This window comes from Poromitra crassiceps (genome assembly GCF_964638095.1).
Source record: "Poromitra crassiceps genome assembly, chromosome: 14".
Classification (NCBI taxonomy): Eukaryota; Metazoa; Chordata; class Actinopteri; order Beryciformes; family Melamphaidae; genus Poromitra; species Poromitra crassiceps.
In genome coordinates, this window is record NC_139633.1 from 44,480,440 (window position 1) to 44,500,382 (window position 19,943).

General features: G+C 44.0%; 1 protein-coding gene across 1 annotated transcript in view; it reads right to left on the minus strand.

Annotated features, from left to right (window-relative positions):
* The window catches only part of eml4 (EMAP like 4), a 156,999-nt gene that overhangs the window by 17,352 nt on the left and 119,704 nt on the right, over nt 1-19,943 (minus strand). Inside the window, exons 16-18 of the mRNA XM_083651123.1 lie at nt 17,942-18,067; nt 16,096-16,227; nt 15,940-16,007 (exon numbers count right to left, since the gene is read on the minus strand). Of these exons, the coding sequence (XP_083507249.1) occupies nt 15,940-16,007; nt 16,096-16,227; nt 17,942-18,067 (326 nt within the window). The remainder of the gene's footprint in view (nt 1-15,939; nt 16,008-16,095; nt 16,228-17,941; nt 18,068-19,943) is intronic.

Genomic DNA, 19,943 nt, shown 5'->3' on the forward strand with positions numbered 1-19,943 from the left:
GGAGAATGATGATGAGGATAAGAATGAAGATGATGATAATGATGATGATGAAGAGGAGGATGAGGATGGCTCTGAGGGTTTAAAGCACCAACGACCTAAACATCCAATAACAATGCAAAAAATGACGAGCGCCAAAAAGTCTCTCTCTGTCAAAAGAAAAGTCACTCTTTCAAAACAAAGCATAAAAAGCCACACTGCATCTAACAAACGTTCATCCTTGGATGGTGCTGGAGACGGTTTGGCTAATGTCATGCAGAAACAAAACATGATAACGGATATGCTAATAAAGGAACAGAGACTTGCAGCCTTACCATCTAGAGAAATTCCTATCTTTAGAGGAGACCCGCTTGAATATTTGAGCTTTATAAGAACATTTGAGCAGTGCATTGAAAAAAGAACAAGCAGTAACCAAGACAGGCTACTCTTTTTACAACAGTTTACTGAAGGGAAACCAAAGGCCCTAGTTCAAAGCTGTCAACATATGGAAATAAAAAGAGGCTACAAAGAAGCTAAAAGGCTATTAGAAAAGCATTACGGCAACGAAATCCTCATTGCTCATGCATACCAGGAGAAAGCTCTCAAATGGAATCCCATAAAGGCAGAAGACAGCAAAGCATTACATTCATACTCACTCTTTTTACGTGGCTGTTGTAATGCTATGGTGAGCGTCAATGCATTAAAGGAAATGAATCATGTTACCAATATGAAGTGTGTGGTATCAAAGCTCCAATACAAGCTACGGGAGAGGTGGAGGACAGTAGCTTATGAGCACTGTGAACGCAACAAAAGAAGAGCCCAGTTTCGTCATTTGGTAGAGTTTATTGAAAGACATGCAAACATTGCCATGGATCCATTGTATGGTGATTTGCAAGATGTTGTCCCAACAAAGGAAAAGGACAGTAAAACAACCAAAGACTACAGGTTCAGAGCTGCTCCAACTTCTAAAAGAAGTAGCTTCGTTACCATGGCAACTTCAAGTAGCGTACTTCAAGCTCCAAAGACAACCACTCTAAGTTCTCCCAATTTAACAGTTCTCCAGCCTTGTGCATATTGCAATGCAAATCATGGATTAGAAGCATGTGGCAAATTGAAAGAAATAAGTCATGATGATAAGATTTCATTCCTTAAAGGAAAAGGCATATGTTTCGGCTGTCTTACTAGAGGACATCTTAGTAGGAATTGTCAAAAGAGAATGACCTGCAAAGAGTGTAATCTCAGACATCCAACCGTCCTACATATGCAAAGACAAACATCAGTAAATACAGCAAAGACAGAGAAGTTGTCTGCACTGGTCTCATTGGAATCTAATGCCTGTACAGGGGCCGGGACCACTCAACATGTCCCGCTCTCTGTCATTCCTGTTCGAATAAAGGCATTCAACTCAAATATAATAATACAGACACATGCTTTTTTGGATCAAGGAAGCTCTGCAACCTTCTGTACAGAAGCCCTTAGACAGCAGCTACAAGTCCAAGGAAAGAAAACAAGAATCCTGCTGCGCACTATGGGTCAGCAGAAAATAGTTGGAAGCAATATACTCACAGGCTTAGAGGTGAGCAGTATGGATGGAGAGGAATTCTTTCAACTCCCTGAGACCTACACCCAGGATGAAATTCCAGTCACTAAGGAACATATAATCACACAGGAAGTGGTCAAACAGTGGCCCTACCTTAAGGAAGTCCATATACCACACATTGATGCAGACATTGGGCTACTTATAGGAATGAATGCTCATAAACTTCTAGAGCCATGGCAGGTTATCAACAGCCAGGGCAAAGGGCCCTATGCCGTCAGAACTGTCATAGGGTGGGTGATAAATGGCCTTTTAGAAAACCCGTGTACTGAAAAGAATCCAGCTATCTATGCTAACCGCATTTCAGTATCCACCCTAAGTGACATGCTAGTACAGCAATACAATCATGACTTTCCAGAAAGAGCTTATGAAGAAAAAATTGAGATGTCGGGGGAGGACAAAAGATTCATGAAAATAATGGGAAAGGCTGAAATAAAGGATGGACACTATCAATTGCCATTGCCTTTTAAAAAAGACGAAGTCAAAATGCCAGACAACCGTCAAATGGTCCAACAGCGTGCATCATGTCTGAAAAGAAAGTTTCAGAAGGATACCAAGTTCCAACAGGAATACACTGCAGGCGTCATAGAGAAAGGTCATGCAGAAGCTGTACCAAGATCTGAGCTTAAAAAACACAATGGAACGGTGTGGTATATACCACACCATGGTGTCTATCATCCAAAGAAAGCAACCATCCGTGTTGTATTCGACTGCTCCGCCTCTTCAAATGGATTCTCACTGAACACTGAACTCATTCAAGGTCCCAATTTAACTAGCACACTTGTTGGTGTTTTGTTACGTTTCAGAAAAGAGCCTATTGCTATGATGGCCGACATAGAGGGTATGTTCCACCAAGTTAGGGTCACACCAACAGACAAAGACTTCCTGCGCTTCCTATGGTGGACAGGAGGTGATTTCCACCAAACTCTTACAGAATACAGGATGACAGTGCACTTGTTTGGAGCTACGTCTTCTTCAAGCTGTGCTAGTTACGCACTCAAAAGGACTGCAGAAGACAACAAGAATAAATTCTCTGAAGAGGCCGTCTGCACTGTAGTAAACAATTTCTATGTGGATGACTGTCTTAAGTCCATGCCCACTGAAGAGCAGGCAATACAGCTCTGCAAAGAACTACGCTTGCTCTGTGCACAAGGCGGATTTCGTCTCACAAAATGGATAAGTAACAGCAGAGACGTTTTGGCTTCTATTCCCAAAGAAGACAGAGCAAAGGAAATAAAAAGCCTGGACTTAGACTCTGAAGATCTTCCCATTGAAAGAGCTCTTGGAATCCAGTGGTCAGTGGAGGAAGACAAGTTCACATTCAAGGTTTCAGTAAAGAAGCAAGCCTGTACTAGAAGAGGCATTTTATCTGTCGTAAGCTCAGTGTACGACCCTCTCGGATTTATAGCACCATTCATTGTCACTGCAAAACTCATCCTACAAGAGCTCTGCAAGTTAAAATGTGAATGGGATGAGAAGATCCCAGATGGTTACATTCAACCATGGCAAAGATGGCTGGCAGATCTTGCAACAATTGAAAGCTTCAGCATCAGTCGGTGTATTAAACCACCAGGCTTTGGCAAGATAAAATGTGCACAAGTGCACCATTTTTGTGATGCCAGTGAGATCGGCTACGGAACTGTGTCTTACCTGCGGCTCACCAATACAAAAGAGCAAGTGCATGTAGGATTCATGATGGGAAAGGGCAGAGTAGCCCCCCTCAAACAGATGACCATACCGCGGATGGAATTAACTGCAGCCATGCTAGCAGTACGTATGGAAAAGATGCTAACCACAGAGCTACATCTACAACTAGAAAGATCTGTGTTCTGGACTGATAGCACTTCAGTCTTGAAGTATATAAAAAATGAAACCAAAAGATTCCAGACATTTGTGGCCAATAGAATTAGTGCCATAAGAAGTGTGTCAGATGTCAACCAATGGCGACACGTCGGCACTAAAGACAACCCAGCAGACCTCGCTTCACGAGGTCTAAGTGCGGAAGCTCTTCTAAGATCAAATCTTTGGAAAAATGGACCGGTCTTTCTCCAAAGAGCAGAGCAGGAGTGGCCTAACTTGACTTCTGAACCAACGTCAATTTGCCCAGATGATCCTGAGATAAAAAAGGACAGAGTACTAGTCAACACAATAGTGAAAGAACACAACAGCACTAGTTCTCTAATCCATTACTTCTCATCTTGGCACCGGCTTACAAAAGCGGTTGCCTGGTTTCTAAAACTCAAGAAATTGCTTCAGGAACTTTGTCTGAAAAGAGAGGAAGTTACTAAAACAGTCCAGTCACTGGAACCAAATAAACTGAATTGGGATGGCCTGATAAAAAGAAAGATGGACAAGTATAAATCCTCCCTAGCAATCAACAGTGTCTCAGTGGATGATATGAATAGTGCTGAAAAAGCTATTGCATGCTTCTGTCAGCAGCAAGGCTTTCAAGATGAGATTACAACTCTAAGGAAGAACCTCACAGTGAAAAAAGACAGCCCCATCTTTAGATTGGATCCTAGATTGGACAATGGCCTGCTCAGACTGGGCGGAAGACTAAGCAGATCGGCGATGCCGGAGGAAACAAAGCATCCGATAATCCTGCCAAAGGACCATCATGTTTCCAAGCTGTTACTCAAACACATCCACAACCAAATAGGTCACAGTGGAAGAAACTTCATGCTTTCTCAGTTAAGACAAAAGTATTGGATTCCTTGTGCAAACTCCCTCGCAAGGAAAGTCATATCAGAATGTGTAACATGCAGACGCCTCCATTCAGCTCTTGGTGAGCAAAAAATGGCAGATTTGCCCAGAGACCGTTTAACACTTTCAGTGCCACGGCCCTTGGGCAAAAGGTTGCTTGCTGTGCCACATAGGCCGCAATGCATTTTAAAACAGTCATATAATTTCTTTAATAATTACTATGTAAACACTGAACACGCACAAATAACGATGAGACTCTCTTCTATCACCTGCAAAAAAAAGTTTATTGATCCCATTTTCCGTTCTTTAGTTATGAGCCGGAGAAGATAGCTTGATCGAACGAAAAACAGAGCTTTTTTTCTACGAGCTGAGATAATGAGCCTTTTGTGAAATTAAACATTTCAAGCACATCACTGACTCTGAAGCTAATTTTCTGATGTAGTCACACCTCAAAAATAATTTCCTTCAATAAAACAGTGAAGGCAAGGGAATTTTGTTTGGAAGAATAATATTTTTAGCTGAAACCAGCAGCGCTGGCGCCTGCATGCGCTGCTGGTTGCAGCTTCTTGCTGATCTTTTGCTGCTGGTGGGCATCGGATATTCTGGCTTGCGTTTGCCAACCCTGTCCTGCTGTCTGGGTCTGTGTTGTGTACTTGGCTCTGCGTGCCCACCTCCCCCCCTCCTCCTCCCCCCCCCCCCCCCCGTTGTGGGAGGAGTGTCTCTCTGCTCTGCTGTTTTCTCGTTTTCTCTGCCTGTGCTCAGCACTGAAAAAGTCAGCTAGATCCTGCTTTTTTACAGCCGCGTGTACCAGCTCCCATGCTTCGAGTTGAGAATAATAACAAATCCACGGCTGATCATGTGTTGCAGCGGACACGGAGGCTGTTGCAGCGGACATCGAGGTGCTCAATTGTGATAGCAGATTGGCTGCTGCAGGGGCACAGCTAAACGTTGCTTCAATGAAGCCGCTGCATACGGACGGATGCGATGCGATTTCCTTCCCCCCAATGACTTCTTCTGTGTGTTTCACTCCACGTTCTCTCATCTGGAGAGCGCTGTCGCCACCTAAGGGTTCTGTAAAATAGGTTAGACACATTCAATACCTCTGAATATTGTAAGAGGCGATGTAAGAGGCATAGATCGACACCCCCCCGTCAAAAAAAAAAAATCGAGTTATGACGCCATTTGGCGTCGCTGGCACTGTACGGTAAATTTCTAATGACGCCATATGGCGTCGCTGGCACTGAATGTGTTAACACCTGAGTTACCACCCTTCACACTTGTTGGGGTTGACTACTTCGGTCCAATGGAGGTCAAAAGAGGTCGAAGTTTAGTTAAAAGGTACGGAGTAATCTTCACATGTCTGTCTTGTCGAGCTGTCCATCTAGAAGTGGCCCACTCTCTTGACACCGATTCATGCATAAACGCATTCCGCCGCTTCATTTCCAGGAGAGGGCAGGTTAAAGAAATCAGATCAGACAACGGCACCAATCTTGTCGCCACAGAGAGAGAATTAAGAGAAGCACTCCAAGCATGGAATCTAGGTAAAATAAAAGATGCTCTCTTACAAAAAGGAGTAAAATGGACCTTCAACCCACCTTCTGGTCCACACCATGGTGGGGTGTGGGAAAGATTGGTTCGTTCAGTCAAGAAAATCCTTCTGTCTGTCATAAAGCAGCAAACTCTTGACGACGAAAGCTTGGAAACAATCATGTGCGAAGTTGAGGCCATACTCAATAGTCGTCCTCTAACAACATCTTCAAATGATCCAAATGACTTAGAACCCCTTACTCCAAACCATCTGTTGCAACTCAAGGTGCAACCCATTCTCCCACCTGGATTGTTCCAAAAGGAGGATCTATATGCTAAATGCAGATGGAAACACGTCCAATATATCTCAAACCTATTTTGGACTCGATGGATAAAGGAGTACCTTCCGATGATGCAAGCAAGGCAGAAGTGGAATCGCACCAAGAGAAACTTCCGAGAAGGGGATATCGTGTTGGTGGCGGACACTAACGCCCCTAGGGGCTCATGGATTTTAGGCAGAGTCATTGAAGTAAAGGCTGACTCAAGAGGACACGTCAGGAGTGTAGTTCTGAAGACAAAAACCAGCACTCTAGAACGACCAATAGCTAAGATCTGCCTCTTAGTTGAAGCCTCAAATTAAGCCAAGATTTCAAGTATACTTGAGGACAAAGATAACACACTTATCTAGTATACTTATAAATGAAAAGAAAAAATATTTTTTGTTGGCTCCATTTTTCAGTTTATTGAATTGTTATGTTTTACACTTGGAACAATAGGGGCCGGTATGTAGGAGCCAAATATCTATATTTTCATTCTTTGATTATAAATCAGTATTATTTAGGCTGGTGGTTGGTATGCGCCCCGTGTGGCCAACCTCAGAATTGCATAGAATAGAAATCTACCCAGTTGATGGCGTCACTGGTCATTAGGGCCAGCTGTGCTGGTAGCATGCTGCTGCAGAACGCCAAGTTGGACGCTTAGGACGCCAAGAGCCGAAATAGTTTTTCAACAGGTTCAAATGACATTACTCGTTCGTTTGACAAGTGCGAGTTAAGTTTACGTTTGTTTATTTTCTTTGATACTTTGAGTTGACGCGCGCGCATGTCTGCCTGTTCATATAGTAGTTAAATATAGTTGGCTTTAATCACCTTCCACTGAACAACTACGACGACCATCAATGGACAGCCAAACCGTGAGTAACTACAACACCACAAGCCTTGTTGAAACTACGTGATCTTGGTGATAGAAATATGGCTAATAATGGACTTTAGAAGGAAGCCATAACAGCCCCATTGCACTATTTGTTCAACTCAGACTTTTTCAAGATAACAAAAAAGCAAAGTAAAAATACTGAAAATCCCTCAGTCAGCATCAAATGTGCCGAGGGTTGTGCAAAAAGTGTACTGTACATACACTGTGAGATTTCAAATATTGTTACCTCTATGAGGTAGAATAGTAAAAAGAAGAAAGACCACAACCAAAACTTCAGAGGTAAAATTTAAGATAATAAAAGAATAAAAGTCCTAAAATATAAAATCAGTCAAATAAAAGAGCAATAAATAAGCATAGCAAGAGCTTAACCAAGAGCGTAAGCTACAATACCTCCTTTCCTAGAGAACCTCCACCTATCGTATGGGATTACTACAACCGTGAGGTAGGGCTGGTTGTTTGTTAAGAAGTGCAATTGAAGTTGGGAGGAAGGAGAGCTTAAAGCGGTTACTCTTGTATTGACTAGCTCTGTAACGTCGGCCAGAAGGTAACAAGTCATACTCAGAAAATAAAATGTGTGATGGATCCTTCAGAACTCAACTCTATGTGCCATACTGATAACCTTTTTCTCAAAGATGGTCTGAAGAGTTAGATGTTCTTTCTTACCTACAGTATCACTTTCATGGCTGTTTTTACCATTTTTACAATTCTAGATTTGAGCTGGACACTAAGAGTGCCGAACCATGCAGCCATACCGTATCTGATAAGACTTTCCAGAACAGCATTATAAAAAGTTGTCATGATCTGGGTGCTCACTCCAAACAGTCTGAGCCTTCTAAGAAAGTGAAGTCGTGCCAATTTGGCACACAGATGATGAACCTGGACGTTCCATTTCAGCAGGTTATCTGTAGCCTGGGTAAACCCATCCCCCACGTGACCTGCTCTCAGACCTGTTCTCAGTCACTATGGTCTGGAGATCGAGCCATTCAAACCGATTTCTAGGGAGTGTTGGGCCCCCCTCGATAGACCACTCCACCAGCCAACCGTCATCCAATCAGCTTGGTGCACAGAGCACATGCGCAGTGCAACAGATGGCGTCATCACTCTGCGACCTTTGTTGTTAGCGCTCGAGCTAACTGCACCTAGCTAACTCACTAGGCTACTGCTAGCAACCACAACCGGAGCGCGATGGCTACTAGCAATGTGAACGATTTTTGCAGGTTGTGTAAGAGAAACCTTCGTTCTAAAGGCAAGTTGGGCAGCTGCAAACCACTCGAGAAGGGGGTATTTCTACGCCTGGAGAGGGTTGGTGTGAAACTACACCAACAGGATAGCAAATCATGTCGGATTTGCCAGAGTCTGACTGAGGTATGTACTTGTAACCTAATGTATTAGTGCAGCACGATTAATCTACATTAATTAATTCCCCCGTGCACTCCCGCAAATAAGTAATGTTATGCGCAGCCAGTTTATCAGATAATTTCGCCGTAAAATGTGTCCAGGTGATGAGAAGCCCCAGCTGTACAAGCTGTCCTTTGTATGGTCGCTGCCCGTCCGCTCAGACCCGATTTCGATATAGCGTTTGGTGATCTTTTGATCAACAGACCTCATAACTCTCACTTGAAAATGAGATCTTGATCTCAATGTGATTTTACCTGATTAAATAAAGGTTATATAATGGGGATCTATACTGTTACGTGTGTTTACCAACATCATTAAAATATCATAAATGTATCGCTGTTTTAATCAATGGCTACGTTGCTAGCTAGCTAGCTAGCCGTAGACCAGCTATGAACCCCAGTTTGGATGCTCACTGCCCGTCCACTAAAACGCGATTTCTGATCAACAGACCCCATAACGGGGATCTATACTGTTATATGTGTCTACTAACATCATTAAAAGATCATAAATGTAACGCTGTTCCTGGTACTTTAGTTTTAATCTAAGGCTACGTTGCTAGCTAGCTAGCCTGCCTGCCTTGGCAAAACAACACACACACACACTACATCTCTCTCTGTCTAGTCACTATAGCCTGGATGACGTTAGCTAATGCTACCCAGCCTTACATTGGCATAGCTGCATTTAGCTTGTGGTATTATGTAGGCTACAGTAATATTGTATAGCTGGCTAGACAGACGAGTTTATCTGGAATCAGTGTGACAAGATCCCTGCTGCTAGCTTGTCTGCCTTTCTGTGTCAGAGTATCTAGCTACAGCGTCAGAGTATCTAGCTCGATAACGCTAGGTGTTATTTTGATCAACAGACCTCAACCTCAACAGCTGTCTCTCCTTCTCTCTCTGGATAGACTCCTGTCATGATCTGTTTATTTTATCACAACTTGCAATGTAAGTACTGACGTCCTCTCTGTTTATTCTTTCAGGTATTAATTCGATACCCTTCCAAACAGACCAGGGTGCCATGCCCCACATCAGCCACAGGTATTGTGGAGAAGGGCAACTGGTCAGCTGCTGCCAACCTGATGAGGAAACAGGCGTGCTTGTTATGCTGGACACTGAATGCCAGTCTGCAGACTTCATCCTCCGGCGCTGTTCGCCTCAGGACTTGAAGGCCTAACGTTGTACCATGGACTGTATACATTCTGTGCTAATAATGCTAGCATGCTAACATCCTTTTCACACACACACTGAATATACCGAAATGCTAGATTTGATCATGGACTTAACGCTAATGTTAATCAAAAACGGCCGCAGTCATAACGGTAAGGTGTGTTTGACCTAATTGAAATATTAACGTTAATGCCCTCACATTTCAGCGTGGTTACAGATAAACCTATTTAACGCTAGCTAGCTACAGTAGATTTTTGGAGGCGTTAATGTGAATGTCATGACCTAGTGAGCGTAGTATTATACTGTATATTATACATAATCCAGATGTAACCTAGCTATAGCTAGACGTTAAGAGGTTAGCGTGAATGCGACTGAGACCTGACATTACTGAAGTGAATACAAGTGACCTATATTTTTCAATCCTGTCTTTGAATAAAAGTTGTACATTGTGTTATACTTGAAAACCATGTCTTTGCTCCCTTATGTGTTCACAATTACAACAAATCTGTATGGTTTATCTGTCTGTAAAATATTTACACAATGAGATTTTTTTTATAAATAATCATCAATAACGTGGATAATGATGACATCTGCAGCTGCTGGACGAGAGACAGAAGAAACTGAACTGAAGATTGGAGCAGAGGACATGACTACAGAGAAACTTAACCGACCAGCACTCTGCTTCAATCAATGAATGCTTATAAATAAACCATACACATGAGAATTACCGTTAACGTTACAGCATTTAATAACATAAATATGGTGATATCTGGTGGTCTGAAATTAATCTCTCTAGCTACAGTAGGGTAACTGGCTCCTATTGTGTCTTATTATTGTAACGTTTGAATCAGCGTTTCATAACTATAATAGCTAACATTGCCTGAGGAAGACCTACGTGGTTGAAACGCGTTGCGTTTTGTCTGCCCGTATAACTTTGAAGATATATTCTGATTTGTAACTGCCTGTACACAGATATATTACTTTGCATTAAATATTGCTATATAAAAATACTCCTAGTAGCTCCACCGTTTTTTCAATTTGATAACTATAATAGCCTAATGTTACTGTAGCCTGGATGACGTGAGCTAATGCTACCCAGCCTTCCATTGGCATATGCTGCCTCACAAATCAATCATTGCAGCCGGACTGGTCATTTGGTTCAGCATCAAAATGGGTTGAGATATGGAGTAGGCTAAATAAACAATACACATGATAATTACAGTTAACGTTACAGCATTTAATAACGTTAATTTTCGTGTACCCGATGCCAGGATATTTTGTCACTTTGTTTTCATCAAGTTCTCTGGACTTATATACACAAGCTCACAGCGTCCTAACAGGTTAACGTTATAATCTCAGGAGAGATTAGGCTTCATTCTGTGATGCGTTTGTTATGGTTTGTTGTTGTTCACTTCCTCCCAGCATGCATTGTGCTACTGTATTTCGCTACTAAATAGCAACCAAATGAGCCGAAATAGATATGAAGGTAGATCTCAATTTTGTGTAATGGTAACACAACCTGCAATTGTATAACATTTCAATATTGGACCAAATAAAACATCGAAATGAAAACACCACCCTATGTGAAACATATATGTAATCCTGGGTCTATATATACCCCTCGTCGATTTAACGTGATTTAGGTAAGTGACAGCGTAACGCGCTTCTACTGGCATCTCCTACTGTGATGTCCGCTCCAATAAATTGGCTCTACTTCACATTTTAGTTTTACAATAAAAACACATTTATGCAATGACTTTACATAATGTAGGCTATATTTATGTGCATCATCCTACCTGCAGCAGGAGAGAGAAAACTTTATAATAGCCTATTACTGTATAGCCTGGATGACGTTAGCTAATGCTACCCAGCCTTACATTGGCATATGCTGCATTTAGCTTGTGGTATTATGTAGGCTACAGTAATATTGTATAGCTGGCTAGACAGACGAGTTTATCTGGAATCAGTGTGACAAGATCCCTGCTCAGTGTGACAAGATCCCTGCTGCTAGCTTGTCTGCCTTTCTGTGTCAGAGTATCTAGTATCTGCCTCCTATTGTGTCTTATTATTGTAACGTTTGAATCAGCGTTTCATAACTATAATAGCCTAATGTTACTGTAGCCTGGATGACGTTAGCTAATGCTACCCAGCCTTCCAGCGTTTATCTTCCATAATGCATTAAATCATAATCACAATGCTATGAAGACATTAGCTGATCACCACAGAGCTGCACAGACAAGTTTATCAGATAATTTCGCCGTAAAATGTGTCCAGGTGATCGATCAGCTCTGAAGCCCCGGCTTGTATGGTCCGCTAAAATCCGATTTCGATATAGGTGTTATTTTGATCAACAGACCTAGCATCACATTATTCAGTTTAAGGATCCTTATGTGGAAACATTTTGAGAACCACTGTTTTGAAGTACTATTACTATAGCTGTTTTCATTCTCACATGCCAATACAACAGAATAGAGTATCAAACAAAAACATTTTTATTCGGTTCCACCATGATTCCCACATTAACATTAACAGCTGTTTTCATTTCCTCAACGTAGTTGCATAGCCATATAGCTAGCCATATAGCTAGTAGCTAGCTCGGGAGCTATGCTTTAGAGAGGCCAAATGCTAACGGCTACCAGTGCTTAAGCCGCAGCAGCTGTTACACGTCATTGACAAAGACGCACTCTCTGATTGGCCGATCACGGCAGGACTGATGTTGGCAGTCACGCCGTCACTCATTGGCTGCGGGTCTGCGCGGGTCTTTCAATCGCCCCAGAAATCGATTTGAATGGCCCGGAGTCTAGACGCTAGTGACTGGGAACTGAGAGAGCAGGTCACGTGGGGGCTGGGTTTACCTAGGCTAGGTTATCTGTAGGCCCAGATATTTATATGATCCATGTTGGGAAGCTTGTGGGCTTGCCTCGTGAAGTGTGCTGGATCGTAGATGAGGGCTCATGGGCCGTGGTCGATCAGAACCACAGAGATGTCGATCCTCGGACGCGGTTGAAGGAATACCACTCGTGACCTGGCTGGTTGTAAGGCAGTCGGTCACCAGGGCCTGGCTGGTTGTAAGACAGCCAGGATTCAGATCGGGTTCGGATTTGGTCGTGGTAAGGGTAGACATTATGAAGTAGAATAGAGAGAAGGAAGGAAGAATACCGGATACCACGTCACAGAACACCTTGTTATATATGTTATGTCTGACATCGCCGATGACCTCACAGGTGAACTCTATGCTATGACATCATCGGTGACCCCGTAAAGTCCCGTCTGCCATCACAGTCAGCCTAGACCGTCTGACATCGCCGATGACCTCACAGGTGAACTCTGACGTCATCATTGATGATGTCACAGCGGTGTCATCGTTACTACGTCGTTGGCGCGCCGGCTCGTGGGCATCAACTGCCCCGAGAACAGGCCTGACGGTGGGCCATTATGGACCCTTTTCTACAATCCATTTCAGCATGTTATCTATATGTAGGCCCAGATATTTATAAGATCCGACCAGCTAAATCTCCGTCCCCCCAATGACCACAGGGTCATGAGCTCTCACAGCCCTGGGATCAAAGATAATTTCTTTGGTTTTAGTAGTGTTTAAAATGAGATGGTTGCTCTCACACCAGGCTTGAAAGGTGGCAATCTCACTGTAATACACTGAGGGGCAGTCATAGCCGCGCAGCAGACAAAGAATAATCGTGTCATCAGAGAATTTTATGACATATGTCATATAACCTGTAAACAACAACCACGTCAGTGGTGTCAGCATCCAGCGCATACCACCTGTAAACAACAACAACCACTTCAGTGGTGTCAGCATCCAGCGCATACCACCTGGAACAGCAAGTCATGTCGGACATTTACCAGCTGCTATCATCATCATCACCACATTATTATTATGCAAAAGTGGCGTCTGTCTGCGATTTTGCTCCCACATTGAGATGTTTGATGATTTTGGTCAGTAATGATGTCACAATGTCTATGACATCAGTGATGTCACTCGAGCACTCAATGTCATCAGTGAGTGGTCATCAGTGATGCGAACTTGGCAATTGTGTTCTGTGGCAGCTGCGTATGCGAGCCTGTGCAGCGGCTGAGCTGGCGAGGCCGCACAATAGGTAAGACTAGGAATCGAGCCGCGTTGGGGGGCATGGTGGCGCAGTGGTAGCGCTGTCACCTCACAGCTAGAAGGTCCTGGGTTCGATACCCACCTGGGACGCTGAAGGAGTGCGTGCCCGTCCGCATGTCCTCAAGTGCCCACCGCCCGGTGTGGAGTTTGCATGTTCTCCCCGTGCCCCCTGGGGGTTTCCTTCATATAGGAACCCCACACCAAAACATGCAATATCCTGGTCGCTGAAGTGGTGCCTCCTCTGGTTGTTCGGGGCGCCTGTTCGGAGGGAGGGGAACTCGTTGGAATAGCGTGATCCTCCCACGTGCTATGTCCTACCAGTGAAGCTTCCCCTGTCAGGTGAAAAGAAGTGGCTGGCTAACTGCCCATGTCTCGGAGGAAGCATAGAGCCAGTTTCGGCTCTCCCCAGATCGGCAGAGGGTGGAGCAGCAACCAGGATAAATAAATAAAAAAATTGCACTAATGGGGGATAAAAATGGGATAAAAAATATGGAAAAAATATTATACTAGGAATATTGCACACTCATTTCTAGCGTGCTCACCTGCTCAAAGCGCATGTGCAGTTGAGCATTTGTGGAGTTAGTTGCTAGCTCATAACTGGAGTTAGTTGCAGGGGTTAGCTAGCTCCATAACTGGAGTTAGTTGCAGGAGTTAGCTAGCTCATAACTGGATTTAGTTGCAGGAGTTAGCTAGCTCATAACTGGATTTAGTTGCAGGGGTTAGCTAGCTCATAACTGGATTTAGTTGCAGGAGTTAGCTAGCTCATAACTGGGGGGACACCTCGGCATTCCGAAATGTCGGCACTCCGAAATACCGGCATTCCGACAAAATTGAGATCTGTCTCGCCATTGCGAAAGAACCCTCCCCCAGACCCTAACCCTAAACCTAACCTCTCCCACCCCCCACGCCTAAGCCTAACCTCCCCCAGAACGTAACCTCTCGGCGAAACATTTTTTGGAGATAAAAAGGGCCGCCTCTCCGAAAGCATAGAAGTCAATGATCGGAATGCCGACACTTCGGAATGGCGAGCTGACCCCCATAACTGGAGTTAATTGCAGGGGTTAGCTAGCTCATAACTGGATTTAGTTGCAGGAGTTAGCTAGCTCATAACTGGATTTAGTTGCAGGGGTTAGCTAGCTCCATAACTGGATTTAGTTGCAGGAGTTAGCTAGCTCATAACTGGATTTAGTTGCAGGGGTTAGCTAGCTCATAACTGGATTTAGTTGCAGGAGTTAGCTAGCTCATAACTGGATTTAGTTGCAGGAGTTAGCTAGCTCATAACTGGATTTAGTTGCAGGAGTTAGCTAGCTCTTAGTTGCAGGAGTTAGCTAGCTCATAACTGGAGTTAGTTGCAGGAGTTAGCTAGCTCATAACTGGATTTAGTTGCAGGAGTTAGCTAGCTCATAACTGGATTTAGTTGCAGGGGTTAGCTAGCTCATAACTGGATTTAGTTGCAGGGGTTACTTAGCTCATAACTGGATTTAGTTGCAGGAGTTAGCTAGCTCATAACTGGATTTAGTTGCAGGAGTTAGCTAGCTCATAACTGGATTTAGTTGCAGGGGTTACCTAGCTCATAACTGGATTTAGTTGCAGGAGTTAGCTAGCTGATAACTGGAGTTAGTTGCAGGGAGTTAGCTAGCTCATAACTGGAGTTAGTTGCAGGAGTTAGCTAGCTCATAACTGGATTTAGTTGCAGGAGTTAGCTAGCTCATAACTGGATTTAGTTGCAGGAGTTAGCTAGCTCATAACTGGATTTAGTTGCAGGAGTTAGCTAGCTCATAACTGGAGTTAGTTGCAGGGAGTTAGCTAGCTCATAACTGGAGTTAGTTGCCGTTAATTACATTCACCTGGAGTCTCAGGTGTAAAATAGTGCTGTGATTAGATGGCTACTGCTGTTGTGTAACTTGTGTACAGCGTATAGTGTGATTTTGCACTACGTGAAGGTTGGTCACCAAAGACTAGTTGTTGGCCTTCTAGTCAACTGTATTCAGGTCACCTCCCCCCTGATTGTACTGTATGTCTTATGTATTGTTTCTTGCTGCAAAACTAATTGCCCTTCGGGGACATACTAAAGTTGAAGTTGAAGTCCTGTAGAATGAAAACCAGTTGGGTTCTAGTTGGAGAATCATGGAGAAAGGTAAGCTAGCTCTATAGCTAAATGTAGAAGAATAGAGCAGTACAGAGCTAAGTATTGTAGAGCTGGAAACATAGATTTGCAGATGGTCGGTACTGACTTTCCTGAGTGGGTTCCAATGGCAACCACCGCTCCGCTGGGATGGAAGTCTGCACAGTGTCCATGTTCCTGGAGGAAGAAATACAGTCCGTCATCCATCCATCCATCCATCCATCTATCTATCTGTCTGTCCGTCCCGTCTGTGCATCTGTCTCACCTCCAGTGTGCGGCTCCAGTGCAGGCTGTGGTCAGTAGCGTTCCACAGACAGACCAGTCTGTCCTGAGCGCATGTCAGAAACATCTCTCTGAAAGGGTGAGAAGCCAAACCCCACAGCTCGTCTGTGTGGCCCTGAAACACATTCACGTAACATTCATTAACATTCACATAACATTCACATATGTAACCCATGTTACTAGGCCTTAACTGTGAAACTGAAGTAAAGTAAAAAAAAAAAAGATAGCAGTGAATTCATATTGATAAATTAATATTTTCTATAAAGGAAATAAATTAGGAGTTTCAAATGAAATAATGCACTTTACTATGATATAAATACAAATTACCTATATCTTTAATATACAAATGTCTTAATCATTTACACTGAGGATGGATTGGACAAAAATTAGGTTGCCGACCTCCCACTATCCAATCAGAGAAATGTTTATATTTTCTGGGAAAGGGAAGGTCAGATCGCAATGCCTGTAACGCACTATATCTATTTTTTCACCCCGAATTCAGTGCCGCCACCCGTGAGTCTCCGAGTTACGGTTGCAGAGATATGATCACCCTGTGGCAACCACCACTCCGCTCCTGTCTACAGGAGAGAGACAGAGTTGGGAGCGGGGGGTTGGGAGTTCCAAATTACTGACCAAACACTCTTTCAGTGATTGCTGTCAGAATATAGAGCCATTTAACACTTATTTTAACACAAAAACATCGCTGAATGCAGCTTTAATGTTGATTTTTCTGTAGTGGATTGCCTATAGGTTTTTGGGGAGTGTAGTCTCACAAGTTTAAAGTTTAAGATTTTTAAGGTCAATCTCCCACATGGATACATGGATCAGTGAACTCACATAGCATACATCTGAACCACCAAGCAGAATGCAAATAATCAAAACTATAATCAGAGCGATAATGGAAACACAGGGAAGTTAAATATAAATGAGCTTTGGAGGTACAATGAAAACCACTCACAAAATAAAAATCACACCGAGCTGTTCAAGTAAGCAGTGCAGGTTTGCGCAGGTCAAACCCTATACTACCCCTCTCCCCGGCACTGTGTGTGTGTGTATGTGTGTGTGAGAGAGAGTTTGCGTCTGCGTACAGTTACAACACTGTTTTGATGGACTTTTTTAGCTCCTACTTCAGGGTAGGTACTCTCCTAAGTTAAGTTAAGTTATCCTTTATTTATTCCCATGGGGAAATTCATCCTCTGCATTTGACCCATCCTCTACTAGAAACCTTCGTAGAACTAGGAGTAGTGGGCAGCCACTGTGCAGCGCCTGGGGACCAACTCCAGTTATTTTGCGAGTGCCTTGGTTAGGCACTGACAGGACTATTAACCCTAACATACTTTGATGGTGGGAGGAAACCGGAGCACCCGGAGAAAACCCACACGAACACGGTGAGAACATGCAAACTCCACACAGAACGGAACTGGGACGGACCGGGGTTCGAACCTGGGACCTTGTTGCTGTGAGGCAACAGTGCTAACCACTGAGCCACCTAGCACAAGAGGAACCTTCTCAAACTTCTCAAAATGCCCCGAGGTGGTAAGTATCATTACTAACATTAGAATTTTTTTGCAAGCTAACGTTAGCTACTGTCGCTAATTGTTAGGCAAAGTATTATCAATCCCCCATCTTTGCTGTGAAGCTACTAGCGGTTAGTAGCTTCATAACTAACCACTATGGACTTACAAGCATAGCGTAACATCCAGTAGAACTCGTCACAGGTAGTGAATGGACCGGACTCTAATCCAATCTAAACTGGTCTAGTTTGGTCTAAACTGGTCCAGATCGGTCTAGCCTGGTTTAAACTGGCCCAGCCTAGCCTGGTCTCTTACCTGAACCTCCACTAGGAAGCCGTCATTGAAGGTTCCTCTCAGGATGAAGTTACGGGACGTCCCAACCAGAACCTCCTCCCCTTTCCCCTCAGACACCGCCCGGATGGTCCCATACTGCTCTGGGACCTGGGAGAGAGAGGTAGAGAGAGACAGAGAGAGGGAGAGAGAGAGAGACAGAATGAGAGAGGGAGAGAGACAGAACGAGAGAGAGACAGACAGAAGAGAGAGAATACTGTATAACCGATATGTATCAATGTCAATGTATGTTTTTTCCCAATATTTTATTTTGCAATTTTCAAAATGTGAAAAAAAGGCTCAGACAGACGGAAAGAAAAACAAACATATAATCCACATTCCAATAGTACAGCTTGGCACTACCAGCCACTTAACTCATTGAGTGCCATGGACGGACATGTTCGTCATTTCAAATAGTAACGTAGAGTGCCAAGGACGGACATGTTCGTCAATTGCGTTTTTTGACGGTGGGGCGTCGATCAAAGCCTTCTGCCTCTCCTGTACAAATATTATAGCTATTGGAGGTCTATAACCTATTTTACAGAACCCTTAGGTGGCGACAGTGCTCTCCAGGTTAACAGAAAGGCAGAGAAAAACAGAGAATAAGTCGTTGGGGAAACGGAAATCGCATCGCATCCGTATGCATCGATATGCATCGATATGCATGAAGTTAGATGTGCCTGCAGCAGGCAGCAGCCAATCTGCTCCCACAATTGAGCTCCTCCATGTCCGCTGCGACAGGCTGTCGCCGACAGCCCATTCGCATGATCAGCCGTTATTATTCTCAACTGGAAGCATACAGTAGTAGCCGGTGACAAACACACGCGGAAAAAGCTGGATGTCGCCGACGCGCACCCTTCACAGTGCAGAGCAAACTCAGCAGAGAGCCACCTCCCATAAGGAGGAGTGTGCAGTTGAGGCGGGGCGGGGCGGGGCGGGGGGGGGGGGGTGGGGGGCACGCAGAGCAGCACACAAGACTGACCCAGACAGACCCAGGCAGCAGGACAGGGTTGGCAAACGCAAGCCAGAATATCCGATGCCCACCAGCAGCAAATCAAGATCAGCAAGAAGCTGCAACCAGCAGCGCACGCAGGGGCCAGCGCTGCTGGTTGCAGCTAAAAATATTATTCTGCCAAACAAAATTCCCTGGCCTTCACTGTTTTATTGAAGGAAATTATTTTTGAGGTGTGACTACATCAGAAAATTAGCTTCAGAGTCAGTGATGTGTTTGAAATGTTTAATTTCACAAAAGGGCCATTATCTCAGCTTCTAGAAAAAAACTGCTCTTTTTTGTTAAATCAAGCTATCTTCTCCGGCTGATAACTAAAGAACGGAAAATGATATCAATAAACCTGTTTTTGCTGATGATAGAAAAGAGTCTCATCGTTCTTTTTGCGTGTTCATTGTTTACATAGTAATATCACACAATATTCTGTGGGCCTCGAGAAATCACTGAAAAAAGCTCTGAAACTCTGGCACTGGGAGCGTCCGTTCTCCAAAAGTGGCTGGCACTCAATGAGTTAAGGTGCCTATGTGCTTGCAAGAGATGTGCGTGGGATCCCACGTTAAGGGTCGATGAGAAGTCAGTTAGGCGAATTATGTATCGCTATTAACCTTGTCCAAATAGGCCAGAAACGGGTCCCAGATAACTGAGAACTTCCCAAGCGAATTCGTCCTCAATACGTATAACCGAGACCATTTCCGTCAGCCACAGCTGAAAGGAGGGTGGGGAGGGGGTCTTCCACTCCTTCAGAATGAGTCTCTTGGTGACAGTCATCCCATGCGTCAGAGACTGTTGCACAGCCGCAGGAAGGAGCAGAGAGGATTCTGAGCAGCCGAAGATGGCGAGTTCCGCCTCCGGCTGAAGGGTTGTTTTATAGGCCTTAGAGTACCAGTCAAATAGGAACTAGTACTAGGAACTAATAGTAGGAACTGAATTGCCCCTCGGGGATAAATACGGTTTTCTGTATCTGCATCATCGCACCCA